Genomic DNA, 14,575 nt, shown 5'->3' with positions numbered 1-14,575 from the left:
CATTTCAATCAAATTTTGCTATTGGGATGGTGGTTAAGGATTCCGTATAGAGATTTATGGATATGAGTATGTCGGCTCAAGTCTACATTATGTCATGTTATCAATGTGAGTAAAATTTAAAAAATTTATAAATTTTTCTCTAAGTGAAAATGTTTAATCCGTTTATAGATTTTTTTCCTAAGTGATTAATTCAATTAACTACAAGAACAAGAATTAAATTTTTCATTTTCATATACCCGAAAATGCGTGTGTGTGAAGCACGTAATCAGTAGGGAAAAGGGGAAACGACTGATATCCACTGGAAACCGTACGACCTGACCCCTACCGACATGCAGGAGCATCGCTTCAGACGATTCCTCTCAGGCTTATGGAGCCGATCGCCGTCTTTACTTCGTAGTCTGTGCCTAGACTATTACATCTAGTGAGCTATGGTGTTATGAACCACTGCGTGTAGTTAAGGAAAATTATATTGGCATTTTCATTTCGACTCATTTTTATGAGTCATTGGTTGGGAGGGCTGTATCATAAGAAAATACATAACGTTTCCTTTTCTTTGAAATTTGGATATGCCAGTTCCTCGAGTCCCTGGATTTAATCTTGTTACCAAAATTGGTAGTGGTACTTTTTCTGAAGTTTACAAAGCATACCGATTTGTGGTAAGTATATGTTATCGATTCAGTTAGAACTAGGAAATAACATTGTTCTCATTTGTAATGGGATGTGGTTGTTGCAAAATGTGATGTTTGTATTTAGAAAAGCAGCAAACAAGTTGTCGCTGTCAAGTGTATAGTGAAGAATGAGCTATCAGCAAGTACGGTGGATAATATTATACATGAGATTGAAGCTTTGAAACTTTTAAGACATCCTCACATCATTCAAATGATAGATTTCAGCTGGGATAGCAAGTAAGTTCTTATGAGTATACAGACAAAAGTGAATAAAATTGATTAAATTATGCAGTTAATTAGGCTTATCTGGCTCCTGGGTGTAAGTTAACCAATAATATGTGATTCTTGTTGAAACTTAAAATAAATTATGTTGATGAACCTAAGGCCAATCACACAGTATGACAAATCCCTCATATTTTCCTTGCTATGTAAGTTGTTAAATGATTGACTGGTATCTTCTTGCTTGGTGGTAATAATCAATAGGCCTATTGCCAAAAAGCACAGAAACACAAATCCTACTTTTAGGAAATATGTTTCGTCATTCAAGCAAGTCAGTGAGTGTTGTCAAGTTAGTCTAGCTCATTGTTATTGGTGGTTGACCAAAGACGCTCATTGAATAAATTTTTTGTTTTCTCAAATGAGAGTTGTCGATTATGTGAAGTTAAAATTTGCTGTGTTGAAATCTATGTTCTCAAAATATATGCTGTCTATGATAAAATATCATGCTCGTGATAACTGATTTATCTGAAACTTAAATGCTTAAGAAACCCTAGATAACTAAAGAAATTTATTTTGTTCAGTTTCCGTATTTTAACAAAAAAATTATGTTTTTTTCATTTCATATTAAAGCTTCTTCTTCTTTTCAGTTTCATCTACATAATCATGGAATACTGTGAAGGTGGGGACCTTTCTGTTTTTGTTAGAAGTCATAAACAGTTACAAGAGAAGATATGCAAATCCTTTCTATGCCAGCTAGCGTCTGCCCTGCAATACCTGCGGCAGCATAACATTGTCCACATGGATCTTAAACCCAGTAATTTGTTATTAACATCTCGAAGAAATCCTGTTTTAAAATTGGCTGGTACGACTAGACGTATTTATGGATAGATTCGAAAATTTACTTCTTGTTTTAAATTGCACATAGATTTTGGTTTGGCGCAGTCGCTTAAAAACAGACAAAAGGAAACATCGTTTAGGGGATCTCCGTTATATATGGCCCCAGAGATTCTCCGACGAGAAAGTTATGATGCTTCTGTAGATCTATGGTCAACTGGTGTAATTCTGTATGAATGTTTATTTGGTAAACCTCCATGCTCGTCCAGCAGCTTGAAAGAACTAGTGGAAGACATTCAAAGCAAAGCTACCATAATTGTAAACTTTTTTTTTTTTACTATTTATTATTTTATTTTATTTTTTACATTTCGATGTATTATTTAGTATGTTTTGTTTTGTTTTCCGTGTGTGTTGCAGATACCAACTACCAAAGACATCTCAGCAGACTGCAAGGACCTCTTAGAACGTTTATTGCAAAAGGATCCAAATAAACGAATGACATTTGATGAATTTTTTAATCACCCCTTTGTCAGGATATCCGTTGCATCATCCAACGTAGCCGAACCAGAGGCCAAGTTAGTTTTTGAGCGAGCACGAAATTTGGACAAGTTGAACCGAAGAAGCGAAGCTGTCATTCTCTACCGTCAAGCTCAAACACTTCTAAATCGTTTGATTCCAGGTATCATCTCGCATCTTGGACCTTGTTAATTTGTTTACTCGTAAATATTTTTTAAGTTTTTTCATTTTTTTCCCTCAAATTGTTTTTCTAGCAGTTGATATTGCTATGGTAAGGGAAAGCCAAATTAGAGAAAAGCTTGAGGTGTGTTCACGCCGAATTCAAGACATCGAAAGCGCAGAAAATGTCCTGAAACAGAATACTCTTTCCGCTGAAGCGCCGCTTTCTCGCGATTTGCCTACAAAAATGTCCCCAACATTCCAAGAACTTCGTAAGCTAACCTAAGAAATTCAGCAATTATCTTCGTTGAACCATACCTTTATACCTTTACAGTTTTGGGCTATTTCTCATAAACCTTACTTGTTTTTCCGATAGATTCCCTTTCGTCCACTACTCCAGATTTATTATCGTCACTTGAAATTGGATTGGAAGGAGTGCAATACGATGGCGAGGGGCAGCACGCGGTTGCATTAGAGGTTGCATACTGCTTACCTTAAATTGAAATCATCTAATTAAACTCCCGTACAATGCAGCGCTACAAAGCGGCGCTGGAGAAATTGATTCCTCTACTTCGCAGCGAATCAAAGGGGCTTAGGAGAGAATTGCTTCGTCTTCAGGTTCGATGATAAAAATATTGAAAAGTGTTTTCGAAGATGTTCATTTTTCACGCGATGACGTAAGTGTTACTTCATTTACCATACCGTTCAACTTAGATCACTTTGTGGATGGAAAGAGCAGAACAACTGCAGATATTCCATGATCTTCATCAGTCAAACTTGGAAGAGCTTCAGAGCGGAGATGCAAGTGGTAAATAATTCAATCAGTTATCATGAGGCACTCCAAAAGCAATGACGTGAAATTTAATTTGAAGGATATTGTAGTTTACAATAGAAAATCGACATCAGGTGACTGGAGGAGTATTTTTTGAAACTTGCGCTGTGATTGCTAAAACAGTTTCTCTGCCATTGGAATACACGAAAATAGAAAGTAGTCCCAATTTATGGCTCGTTTTCCCCTTCTACACCAAACGCCCGGCGTGTACCTCTCTGCATGCTGGCTTTCACTTTTCCTTTCTTCTTTGTCATACGGTCGATAAGAAAAAGTGAGAAGAACAGATTGCCGCCTATCTCCTTTAGCTGAATTCACAATGATTGTGTCATAGACGCCTATTAATTTAATGAAAATTATACGTAAAAAAAAAACAACAACAACAGTGAGAGCTGTACAACGTGTGAACGTGCAAAGAGCGTGGTGCTCCGATAGTGGCTAGAAAAATTACCTTCTTTCCGCTGAAGCACCACTGTCTCTTGATTCGCCTACGTAATGACTATAGAGGCTTGATCAGATAATTTCCGAATGTTTTGCTACCGAAAATGGGGAGGGAAAACTTTAGAAAAGACAGAACGACAAAACAATGATGTGACGACAAATCTCCTTGTAAAACCGGCCACGGTCAGCTCGGGGGGCGGGGAGTAGGTGTTCAACTAGAATTAATAAGTGTCGCAATTAGAATAACGCATTAAATTCTTGTGAACTTCAAAATACATGAGACGATGGTCTCTATATTGTTCTAAAATTTTGTCATTTCTCCTTTAATGCACCCGTACTTTTCGCACATTTTTCTGTCAGATGTGATTTCAAAGTTCTTTTCGCCCATAGCTTTCCATTATTGTCTTTATTCGCATCGTTTGTTTCTCTCCTTTTTTTTTTTTTCCTTCCATGTGGCTGGAAAAATGTCACGAATGGCTACATTTCCATGGCTCTCAACCAATAGAAAGGGAACTGGGAAAAGGGAAAGTTTTTTTTTTTTTTTTGGGGGAGGGAGAAGGGGAGGGAGGAGTGGGAAATCAAGGGCTGCCTTTCTCTCAAACTCTATTGGCTGTTTTCGCTTTTCTCTGGGACATATTTCTAATTTCACCCCCGATTCCAATTAAAGATGTTTTTCTTTGCGACGAAACTCACTTATGGGCGACTGGATATTACGCACGTTCGTTGTTCGTTGTAGTATTAAATGCGTATTTAATGTGACGTGTCGTGTCTAATTGCGAGCCAACTAAACACATGTAAGAAAATTTTTTATAAATAAATAATTATGTTCCATTGTTTGGTATATCTTGGGATCCTTTCGAAAATCGACGACGGAAATTCTTTATTAAGTCAACGACAAAGACTACCGTACTATTTAAGGCAACACCGAATTACATAGAACTAAACTATCAAGTTCAGTGATGTAGAATGCCAGTGCGGTAGAAAAATATTTCAGTGTGCACACTCATACTTTTCCCTAGTGCTGGAACTTGTATCATTTACGGTCATAGTTACCCATGTGCTCTAGAAACTGTTGCAAATTTTTGCTTTACCAAAATGTTGTTTTATGCGGATGGCTTTCGCCTTTCGGCATCGCAATGGTCTACAGTTGCTGATGATCTTGATTGGTTGCCTAAGCTCCGCCCGCGTTGCGGACCCGCCACCTTTTCACTCTTTCTTGCTTTCTCAAATTGCGACAAGGGAGGAGTGATGATATGGTGAAGGTGGAAAGGAGAACTAGGCACCAAGTATAGTCTTGAATGCTTGCCGGTGGAAAGACGAATAATTCGGTTGCCAGTCTTTTTCGTCGGCACATTGCTGTAGTGTCCAAAACGTCTCGTCAAAGATTGGCCACACATTAAATCGACTGCAAGACAAACTGAAAACTCTTTTTTCCTCGCGGCCCTCGTTAGCTCTGTCTCTCTGTGTCTTAACATTCGTTTTGAAAACGTTGCCCGAGTAAGACACGCACCTCATGTGCTACTCCTCCTCAAGCGCAGTGTTTGGCTGTGTCATCTTACAAGTGTTGGCGGATAACTACCTAATCACCCGTAGGATAAAGTTTGGCTTCCGTTGAAGAAAGCAAGTGCAACACAGGATTTTGCTTGTTTTACGCTAGCGTAGCTCTTGGTAAGTGCAATCATTTATTTTGGAGCCGGTAAAAAAATAATAATAATAATAATAATCTCAGCTATTTATTTTAGACTACTTCATTTGGGATACAAGTTGCACAATCTGCCTGTACTTTTGATAGGCCCACGGCATATAGATAGGATAGAATAGGCGAGTTAGCGTTTCTTCGCTATTAAATACCAAGACTTAGTCTTACTCGGCTTTAATTTAAAAAAACGTGAAGGATACATTGACAATTTTTTTCCGAATGGATGGTGAGCACAGTGTTAGTTCGCCCCTGACTACCTGAAGGCCATCCGACTTAGACTCATTGTGCGTCTCCTTATCCAGTTTGTCTGTTGATTTTTGGAGCGATTGAATGAACTCTTTTTTTTTTTTTTTGTTTTCTTTTTTCGCTTGTTATTTTATTCTCATTTTCATTATTTTATAAAAAAATAGCTAATAAAATCCATGGTATTCAATGGTCAATTATCTAATTTGAAATTTTGGCGGACAAAGTTTTGCTGTTGGACGCCTAGATTTATACAGATTAAAGCCCACAAAAGAAATGACGAGCGATGAAATCTTTTCAATTTGATAGCTTTCACTGCCGCGGATGGTGTTGGAAAATAGGGGCTATGATGGCATGCTCTCAATGACCAAGACAAAGTGAAAGTGGCGCACGTTCATCGTCGCTGCCGCAACCAGCCAGTTTTCTCTCGCAAGCGAAATCGTTATGCTGCACGAATTTGACCCGATTGTTATCTTTACTTTTTGTTTTCTTTCTTTCTTTCTTTCTTTCTTTCTTCTTCTATATCCCTCGCTAGTCATTGTTTTCCTCTTTGCCAGTTTCTTTGGCATAGACCACCATACAAAATCCAAATAATCTCCTTTCTCTCTACAATTTCTTTTTTTTCTCCCCCCGTAAGCTTTCTCTTTCGTCGGCGCTTCGTTTCTCTCGACGATAGATGCCTAATGGGCTGATTTTCAGGTCTATACCTTTTCATTGGCAACTGGAATCTAACGCATGCCGTATGCTGTTCCTTATAGGTACCATTGGCCATAGAAAAACGTAGCTACCAGACTTAGCAACGTAAGTTTTAGTTTAGAAACTATGTTTCCGACTATCCGCCTATAAAAGGAATTGTATTTAACGAAAACGAAGGTATCAGTTTACCAAAAAATTCCGGAACATATCGGTAGCAGTAAAAACACCGTCTCCACAGCCAACCATCAAGGTCAAATTTTGGCCAATGTAAAATTTCTTGGAATTGATGCTTGTCTACACGTTATCGAAAAGAAGCTTCGGGGGAAGGGGGGTTGGTTAATGGTTTAGCGCTAACGAGAGCGACCGAAAGCGAGCAAAAATTGGCCTCCGTCTTCATCTTCACTAATGGTCAAATTGAGAAAAATCTGCATTGTTTTCAAGTCTTCACAATCAGCCAGTCAAGAGGGGGAAATAAAGCGAGAGGAAAATAAGAGAGCAAGTGAAACAGAGAAAGGGAAGAAAGAAAGAGAGAGAGAGGGGAGGGGGAAGCCAGAAAGAGAATGGAAAAAAAAAGAGAGAGAGAGAGAGAGAGAGAGAGAGAGAGAGAGAGAGAGAGAGAGAGAGAAAGAAAGAGGGGGGAGGGGGAACAGCCGCTGTCGACCAGGGCCATTTACATCTCCCAACATTTCGCGTGGCCTTGAATTTGAATGTTAAGGAAAAAAATAATAAAATGAAAAAAAGACCCTTTCAAATGTCCTTGACGGCAGTTAGTGTACGAGCTAAGAACACAGTGCTACGAAAAGTCAATACGAACTTGACGTTTATCTGTTTTTAAATTTGTTTTTTGTGTTGGGTTAAATATCAATATGCATTAATTGTTAAGTTTTTCTTTTTAGCACAAATAATAGTCGATAACATTTCGAAAACTAAAACAACAACAGAAAACGTAAGAAATTGTACAAGAGGTTGCGACAAATCTACAGTTGTTTTATTCATTTGTTGCCGTTTTGTCTGTTGGTAATAAAGGTGAAAAGACGTCATTTAGTGTTTGTTAACAGTGAATGGTGGGAGCAGGTTAGGAGAAAGTGGTGTAGTGCACGATTCAACTTTCTTCATTCTCTCGGCCTCTCAGGTATAACCAGCAACTTTCGAAAAAAACAGAAGAAATGATGGCGATATTTCGTTGAGTGAGACTGACGTAAGGTTAGAAAGTAGGCAGTCTCCAAATGCTTTCTCGTTTCACGGACATCTCTTAAACACCGCTGTTACCTGTTAGCATTGTATATTTCGGCCATTTTTATTTTTCATCTTTGGTAGGTTGGGGGTTAGATTCTTAATTCCTCTGATACGAAATGTTGCGATTCAATATAAGATTAGATAATTAAGCTTCGCCAAGCACCGCAGTAGTTGAAGACGCCGAAGAAGTGAGCCAAGAATATGGAAACCTTGCAATGGTGTGGTTTTCATTTCAGTTTTATCCTGCGGCACTTTCCACAACGAGATGGAAGAGAAAGGCGAACACAATTTGGGGGATTCAAGGTCGGCCAAGCCTTTCGCCTTCACTTTTTTTTTTTCTTTTTTTTTCTTTTTTTTTCTGATACCGGAGTGGTAGAACTCTCTTTGCTTTTCTCCTTTGCTCACAATCGTACCTCTTTTCCTTTCTGAGTATGACCTCGCCATACACATCCTATCCTTTTCTTTCGTTATTTTCTTCCGAATAAAATAAGGCGACCAAGCGAAAAAAAAAAAAAAAAGTAAGAATAAAAAAAAAAAAATGTCTTTGATGATGTGCTTCTACATGGTTTTTCTTTTCTTTCTTTCGCCGGGTGCGGGTTGCTTCGATATTCTATCAGTGTTTCTGGGTAGAAATGCTGTGGGAACGTGAGGAAATGACTTTCGCTTCGGCGCGATGGAATCGAGCTATACAACAACTCGTTTCTTCTTGGCTGGGTTGGGCTGCCATTGTCACGTTGTTGCAGGTAGTATTCAAGGCCAGCCACATCACGAATGATCGTTGCTGTTTTTATTTGCATCGCTTTTTTCCTTTTTTTTCCCCTTCTTTTTTTTTGGCTAGTCGAGGCTTAAATACGTCCTCGTCTGCTGCATTTTTTTCGCTAAGGCCTCTTGATAAAAAGGAAACAATATTTTCCCTGTTCATCTTCCTCTCTTCTGCCTTTACTTCAGTTAATTCTATTGTTTTTCTGTCGTCGTTCCTATTTGTAGCTACAAACTCTATCATAAAGTCCGTGTTTTTTTTTCTCCCTTATTTTTCTTTGTCATGCATATTTTTCAGATATTCCAAATAGAAAAGTCGACACTGAAGTGTCCAAACTGTAGAATGTCAAGCTTTTCACTTTCGGCTCTACTTTCACTATGAAATTTGGTAAAACAGCAGTTAAGAGAGCTCGCCAGTGAAAGCGACGTGAACAAAACGAACGAACCTCGACCCAATTAAAAATTCAAACGCCCGCTCCGCTTTCTCTTCTGCAACAAAATAGCTTGTTCCAGTTTCAATTTATGACACCACCAGAAACCTAATTTTATTTTACCTACAAGAACATGTCAATTGCAGAAGAAAACGTTCAAGTAGTAACCTAAAAAACAAAATCATTTTTGGCAGTATTATGGTTAAGGTCCATCACGATAAATGAAGCTCCACGGCATCCAATCATGCTTCACATTTCATAAGCCATCATTCGTTTGTTTGTTTTGTTTGAATTTGATTTTTTTTTTTTTTCATTTGAAAATGTGCCCTTGGTTGAACTAGTTTTTTAAATATTTTATTATAACATATAATTTTTAATGAAAACATTACTTTAGAATCGGCATAATTATCTATTCGCCACTGTCGAAAGGAAAAGGATCTTTCCGAGGAATTTTGCCATTATGAACATTTTTTTAAAGAGGAAGGTCAGGTATATGCTGCGATGGACTTTCACTTTTCAAAAGCGCCGGAGCAAGCCGACTGATATAAACAACTCCTGCCACAAATCTTTCCCCATACCTTTCTTTCTTGCGCTTTCCTTTGAAAGTGTCTAGCAGGTACCGTCTGCTATGTCATGGGAATTGTGTATTTTTAAATGCAGCCCACTAGTTTCGAACGTCTTACTAGCTTCACTGCAATCAAGTATCAACGAAAAGGAACTTTTGCATGATAAAATTCGTTAATCTTTCATCAAATCAGACTAGGGTGAATGCTCAAGCACAACAAATAAAAAAGAAATTAGAAACAAAAGTTAAAACTTTGTGATGGAAAGGCGTGAGAACGTCGTGAAAAAAACGTCGCAGGCGTCTGGAATAAGTTCCTCTGTGTGTACGCACGCATTATAGCGAATCAGCGAACACACATTCGTCTCTCTTTTTACCTTCTTGCTTCTTCTCCCCGTGCAGCCCGTTCTTTTCACTGTTCTTTTTTTGTTCTGCCATTCTTCCCTCCTACCGAAGAAAAGAATAGAAAAGAAAAGAATGGGGAAAAAAAAACGACCTCTCTCTCTCTCTCTCTCTGTCTCTCTCAGTCCCTCCTACCCTCCCTCACACGGCCTCCCCGATTCACTTTCACTTTCTAAGCTTTTTTGAACGCGAGTCGGTGGACAGAGTGAGAGGCACGTTTGTTGTCGGACGCACTGTTCAATCCTATGCGTGGTATGCATCGTGTTCGTGTGTGTGTGCGCGCGCCAGTTAACGCGCTTTCATCTTCAACTAGAAAGTGAATCACTACTTGACGGATTTCCCTCATATTTTCCATTGGATACTTTTTTTCGTCACGTTTGCCTGCGTTTTAGCATCTGGTTATCTTGCGTCCACTTACTTAGGTAAACAATCGCTTCGTGCGTTTTCATCACCCGATTCCAAACATTTCGTTAGACGAGAAAGAAAGAAACAAAATAAGATGTGTCACAACATTTTGGTTAGCCTGTTCAACTCCATCGCATGAAAACCATCAACTATTTAAAGTGTAATGTTTTCGAGTTTAGGTTGCGATTCATTTTTTTTATATGACCCTCGGCTGGGTATCCTTGAAAACCACTTTCACCCACCGCCACTCTAGAAAGTGCCAGTTAACTTGTAAGGGGGCTTCGCTGTATTTTAGAAGCTCAAGATTTTACAGACGTGTACATGAATAAGAAAAATGAGCTCTCGGATTCGTTACTATTATTGAAATTAATCATTTTGATGTTTGGAGAACAGCTTTTAACACTCTTGCCTGATTGCCTTAGTTTTGCCCACCGATTTGTGCACCATGGGAGCCGCAACGATCTGTGGAACAAATCGCCATCACGTGTCCCTTGGATGGGTTCGCCATGACGAGGCCTTAACCAAAATGGCAGCTGCTTGCTGGGCACGTGACCGTTTCACCGATGTCGTCATCTTTTGCGAAGACCGCGTTTTGCATGCTCATCGGTAATAGTTACTAATTAATAATTAAACAATGTAGAGCGAAGATAAAATTGTGCTGTATTTCGCTTGACCCGTTGGGCAGACTTGTTTTGGCGAGCATGAGTCCATTGCTGGCCAACTTGCTGGCTGAAGCCGAAGGCCCCGACACAACACTGCTGCTTCCAGAAGTCAAAGCAGAAGACATGAGACTCCTGCTGCAATTCATCTACCAGGGCGAGGTCGTCCTTCCGCCGAGACGGACTGCAGCTCTACTGGATTTGGCTGCTCAACTGTGCGTAGCCGGAGTACGTGGAGGGAATGGTCCTACCCCTCCGTCGCCGCCTCGCTCCGACTCGCCCGAGTTGGATTCGAGCGATCGAAATGAATCCGACCATGTGTCCGAAGACGAACATCCTGACGAATCCCGCAAAGATGTATTCAACACCTGTCATAGGGATGCCGAGGTCGGTCCAACAGCGTTCTCAGAAAATAACACCATCGCCGATGAAAACCTTCCTCGAGTAGAGACTGGTAAAGATGACTCCACTGATGAATCCAACGATAGACCAATGAATCTCGCAGCTAAACCAGAGGTATGACTCGGATTGGAACCAGTTGTTGCCTTTCTGTAAATGTTTATAACAAACGCCTGTCGGCCTAATTAATTAAGAACAAACAATCTATCTCTCAATTACAGACGAAAACCGAAAACGTCAATTGTACTCGTCCCAAGCCTTGCAATTCGAGCCCACCTGATTTCAGCGCCTTCTCCAATCATTCGTTTAGGGATCGTGGCCCACTTGTGACACGACTTTCTGAGCCTCGCGCCTCGACCGTCAGTTATTATCAACACCCGGCCCTGCGAGGATGCCATCCGTTTTCACTGGAGTTGGCTGTCAATCATAACCGTAATCTCAGTAGTCGCATTGCCGATGCAAACCAATACAACCGACAAAACAACTCGGGGAAATCGGATAGCTCAGCAAATTCAGATGTCGAAATGACTATTGACACATTAGACGACCGTGATCGCGAAATTGATCTAAGTCTCAAGCCGGACTCGAACCACACCAGATCCAGATCAAGTCTCGATGAAGAAAAGATTTCTACGTCTCCGGAACACGACAATAGTTTCGAAAGCAGTGAATCCGTCGAACCACATCAAGGTAAACAACATTTTATTTATTTATCAATGTTTTCATTTATTTATGTTTTTTCGTGGAACGTTTCCAAACCCAATGGGGCACATCAAATCATTAATAATAATAATAATTTAAAAAAAATGCTACAAGGTACAGTACATACTGAAGCAATTTCGATGATGAAATGTCGCTTTTAGTGCAAAATTTCACCTTTCGGTGAGTTCTAGTTGATTTATGGGAATCATCCAGATGGCAGCAAGGCCGGAGAGAACTGAGATCATTCGTGTTGTTCAATCGTAGAAGGAATAGAACTATATGATGAAAGAACGTTCAGGACAAAAAATTACGAGCTCCCCATTTCATTGAGGTTTTCTCTCTCCGACCAACCTACCGATATATTTACCATATATTAACCAGGAGTTTGCACCGAGCTTTGAACTGTTTATCTTATTGTAGATCGGATAATCGCCCATAAGTGTTTGGTAGCCAGTTGCTCGATGTGTTAAAAAGCATGGTCATGGGAAGCCATCCTTATGGGTGTTCTGGCTACTGGTGCTACCTTCTATTACGTTTTGAGGCATTCAGAGGTAGTGTCACACCAAGTACAGCGCTGGTTGATAGAGAACAACCAAAAGACCAGAGGCAAACATCAGGCATTGCCATCGGGGATGACATAAACATGGAATATTATTCTAGAAATATTACACTTTTAGGATTGGTTTGCTAACTTAACGTTAGATCGATCTCATGAGATTGAATATGTTTAGAAGTTAACCAATTCAAGTTGTTGTCAACGCCATCTATGGGATTATTTGCCTATGTGAATGGAAAACAGTTCAATAATGGTGGCTAGCGCCGTCTGCAGCGTGTGGTACGTACCACTGGTACCTGCTACTTGGAGGAGGGCCATGAAGTGTGGGGCAATGTGGTTATGGTAATCATTCGTCTTGCACTGTGCACTCTTCTTACATAAGGAAGTTGGTGACTTCAAGAATTTTGTTTATACCTGGTTTCGTCGAATCTTCTTTTGAAAGTGTCTGTTAATAGAGCGTGTTACAAATTTAGAAATCAATTTCGGTATTTTTAAGTGGGAAATGCAAAAAATTGTGCAAACATTTTCAATTGCCATCTATTGGGTGATGATGGAAAGCATAGGTTCAATATATCGCTAATAGAATTCTTCTGTAAAACATTAAACATAAATTTCCCCAAAATATTTGATTGAAACGAATTGAAACGACAATTTCTTTAATTTTCCTATTTTTCTCTCTCTTAAAAAAAATATTTTAGGCAGAGAAGGGCTTTCGTTACAACAAAGCGGTGCATCGTCGGGAGTGTCCGACATGCGGATGAATCTTGCGGATAAAATGCTTCTCCTACCAGCCATTGGATCTGGAACTGGAACAAACCCAGATCCTCGTCGCACTTATCTGGAAGCCGTTCTTCAAGAAAGCCTTGTTCAGCAGAGTTACACAATAGTTTTGCCATCTCACTTGGGCGTACCAAATGCCTTGGCGAGTTCCGAACGCCCTGGAACTCAGACACATCCCTCGTCACATGGAGGGGCTACCCTAGACAATAAAGCGTGGAACTTAGCCGGTAAACACAGCGCAGCAGCCGCGGTTGCTGAGCTTCAATGCCTGCAAGGTTTTTTCAATTCACATGGAGGATTGAGTATGGGCAACCACAGTGATGCAAGCTTTAACCGCAATTCAATTGGTGTGCGCTGTGAGGACGACGAAGAAGATGAGGACGACGACGAAGATATGCCAACAAATTTGAGCACCAGCAAAAATGGCAACTGCAGCAGTTCAAATAGCATGAGCTCCAAACGTAATGGGAAAGAGGGTTATAGCTGCCAAGTGTGTCGAAAAATGTTTACATCTTCTAGTAATTTGGCCGTCCATTCTATGATTCATTCGGGAACGAAACCTTTCAAATGTGACCTCTGTTCGTGGTCATTTCGTCAAAAGGCTCATTTACAAAAACACATGCGGCATATTCATAAGATTATAGTAGCCAAATAACGGAGTGACGTTGCAACAAATGACAAAATACAAATAATGGAGCTTGGACGATTCCACTCGGCAAACTCTGTTAAACTGGTCTCACGCAACGATAGATCTGCGGCAAATTCCTCTTTTCCCGAATGAAAGCACTTTCAAATGGCTGTATATACTCGTTCTACATAAACTGTATAGCTATTCTTTCGCCAAGGTTGATCTAAGCTTACGGTCTCCAACTAAAGTGAAATATGCTTTGTACATAGCGGCGGAGTATTTTTGGTTTGGGGACATCAACGTAGAATATTAATGTCGTGCTTTTCAACCCTATTTAGGGTTTGGTAATGCCTTCCAGTCTTGTTTCTAAGCTAGTTTGTTCAGTTTAATCTTGACCTCCCTTCAAAGGTTTTAGGTTATGGAGCTAAATTAGATTCGCCGTCTCAGAAAAAGTTTATACGTCTTTTTGTTTATTTTTTTTTATTATTATTATGTTGACTTCGTTCAATGTTCCTCCATCTATGCATTCTTATGTTTTTCATCTAAAAAAACAAACAAAACAAACGAATCAATAAAAAAAAAAATATAAAAATGAAATATCTTAAATTTGCTGTTTTATTTTTTATTATTATTCTTTTGCTTTAATAATTATAATTATTATTTTTTCACTATTCCGGTCTTTTGTAAAGCCGGGGCCTGTTTAAAGTATTCAGTTGATATTCCAGCGACATGTCCTAAAAACCACAATTATA

General features: G+C 39.5%; 2 protein-coding genes and 1 long non-coding RNA gene across 10 annotated transcripts; 2 read left to right on the top strand and 1 right to left on the bottom strand.

The window, feature by feature from the left end:
- Nucleotides 1-352: 352 nt before the first annotated feature.
- LOC116927465 (serine/threonine-protein kinase ULK3) lies at nt 353-3,387 on the top strand. Of its 6 annotated transcripts, none has more exons than XM_032934501.2 (10): nt 353-656; nt 754-905; nt 1,535-1,749; nt 1,813-2,039; nt 2,106-2,400; nt 2,495-2,668; nt 2,773-2,873; nt 2,931-3,014; nt 3,111-3,204; nt 3,279-3,387. In XM_032934501.2, the coding sequence occupies exons 1-10, from the start codon at nt 567-569 to the stop codon at nt 3,323-3,325; spliced, it is 1,479 nt and encodes a 492-aa protein (XP_032790392.1). In that variant the 5' UTR covers nt 353-566; the 3' UTR covers nt 3,326-3,387. The 6 variants fall into 6 exon arrangements, with proteins under 6 accessions (XP_032790392.1, XP_032790397.1, XP_032790395.1 ...); XM_032934504.2 differs by having other exon boundaries at nt 354-656; nt 762-905; nt 2,492-2,668; XM_032934500.2 differs by having other exon boundaries at nt 354-656; nt 2,492-2,668.
- LOC116927466 lies at nt 3,222-4,185 on the bottom strand. Its single transcript, XR_004396641.2, has 2 exons — nt 3,677-4,185; nt 3,222-3,563 (listed from the first exon to the last, which is right to left on the bottom strand). It is a non-coding gene; the product is annotated as an uncharacterized LOC116927466 (long non-coding RNA).
- A 373-nt stretch (nt 4,186-4,558) lies between these two features.
- Nucleotides 4,559-14,420, top strand: LOC116927467 (transcription factor Ken). Of its 3 annotated transcripts, none has more exons than XM_032934507.2 (5): nt 4,559-5,334; nt 10,522-10,705; nt 10,785-11,274; nt 11,379-11,847; nt 13,114-14,420. In XM_032934507.2, the coding sequence occupies exons 2-5, from the start codon at nt 10,545-10,547 to the stop codon at nt 13,848-13,850; spliced, it is 1,857 nt and encodes a 618-aa protein (XP_032790398.2). In that variant the 5' UTR covers nt 4,559-5,334; nt 10,522-10,544; the 3' UTR covers nt 13,851-14,420. The 3 variants fall into 3 exon arrangements, with proteins under 3 accessions (XP_032790398.2, XP_032790400.2, XP_032790399.2); XM_032934509.2 differs by lacking the exon at nt 4,559-5,334 and adding an exon at nt 6,957-7,436; XM_032934508.2 differs by lacking the exon at nt 4,559-5,334 and adding an exon at nt 8,120-10,116.
- Nucleotides 14,421-14,575: the final 155 nt, after the last annotated feature.

This window comes from Daphnia magna, linkage group LG7 (assembly GCF_020631705.1).
Source record: "Daphnia magna isolate NIES linkage group LG7, ASM2063170v1.1, whole genome shotgun sequence".
NCBI classification, from domain to species: domain Eukaryota; kingdom Metazoa; phylum Arthropoda; class Branchiopoda; order Diplostraca; family Daphniidae; genus Daphnia; species Daphnia magna.
Note: the sequence above shows the minus strand (reverse complement) of the source record. Positions and strands in the feature narration are given on the sequence as shown.

What these genes read in the sequence shown, in the direction of transcription:
- LOC116927465 (XM_032934500.2), top strand. Translation starts at nt 567, where the DNA reads ATGCCAGTTCCTCGAGTCCCTGGATTTAATCTTGTTACCAAAATTGGT. An exon ending in GAGAATTGCTTCGTCTTCAG is followed by an intron (nt 3,015 to 3,110) that starts GTTCGATGATAA and finishes CGTTCAACTTAG; the next exon opens with ATCACTTTGTGGATGGAAAG. An exon ending in TCAGAGCGGAGATGCAAGTG is followed by an intron (nt 3,205 to 3,278) that starts GTAAATAATTCA and finishes AGGATATTGTAG; the next exon opens with TTTACAATAGAAAATCGACA.
- LOC116927467 (XM_032934507.2), top strand. Translation starts at nt 10,545, where the DNA reads ATGGGAGCCGCAACGATCTGTGGAACAAATCGCCATCACGTGTCCCTT. An exon ending in CGCGTTTTGCATGCTCATCG is followed by an intron (nt 10,706 to 10,784) that starts GTAATAGTTACT and finishes CCCGTTGGGCAG; the next exon opens with ACTTGTTTTGGCGAGCATGA. An exon ending in ATCTCGCAGCTAAACCAGAG is followed by an intron (nt 11,275 to 11,378) that starts GTATGACTCGGA and finishes TCTCAATTACAG; the next exon opens with ACGAAAACCGAAAACGTCAA.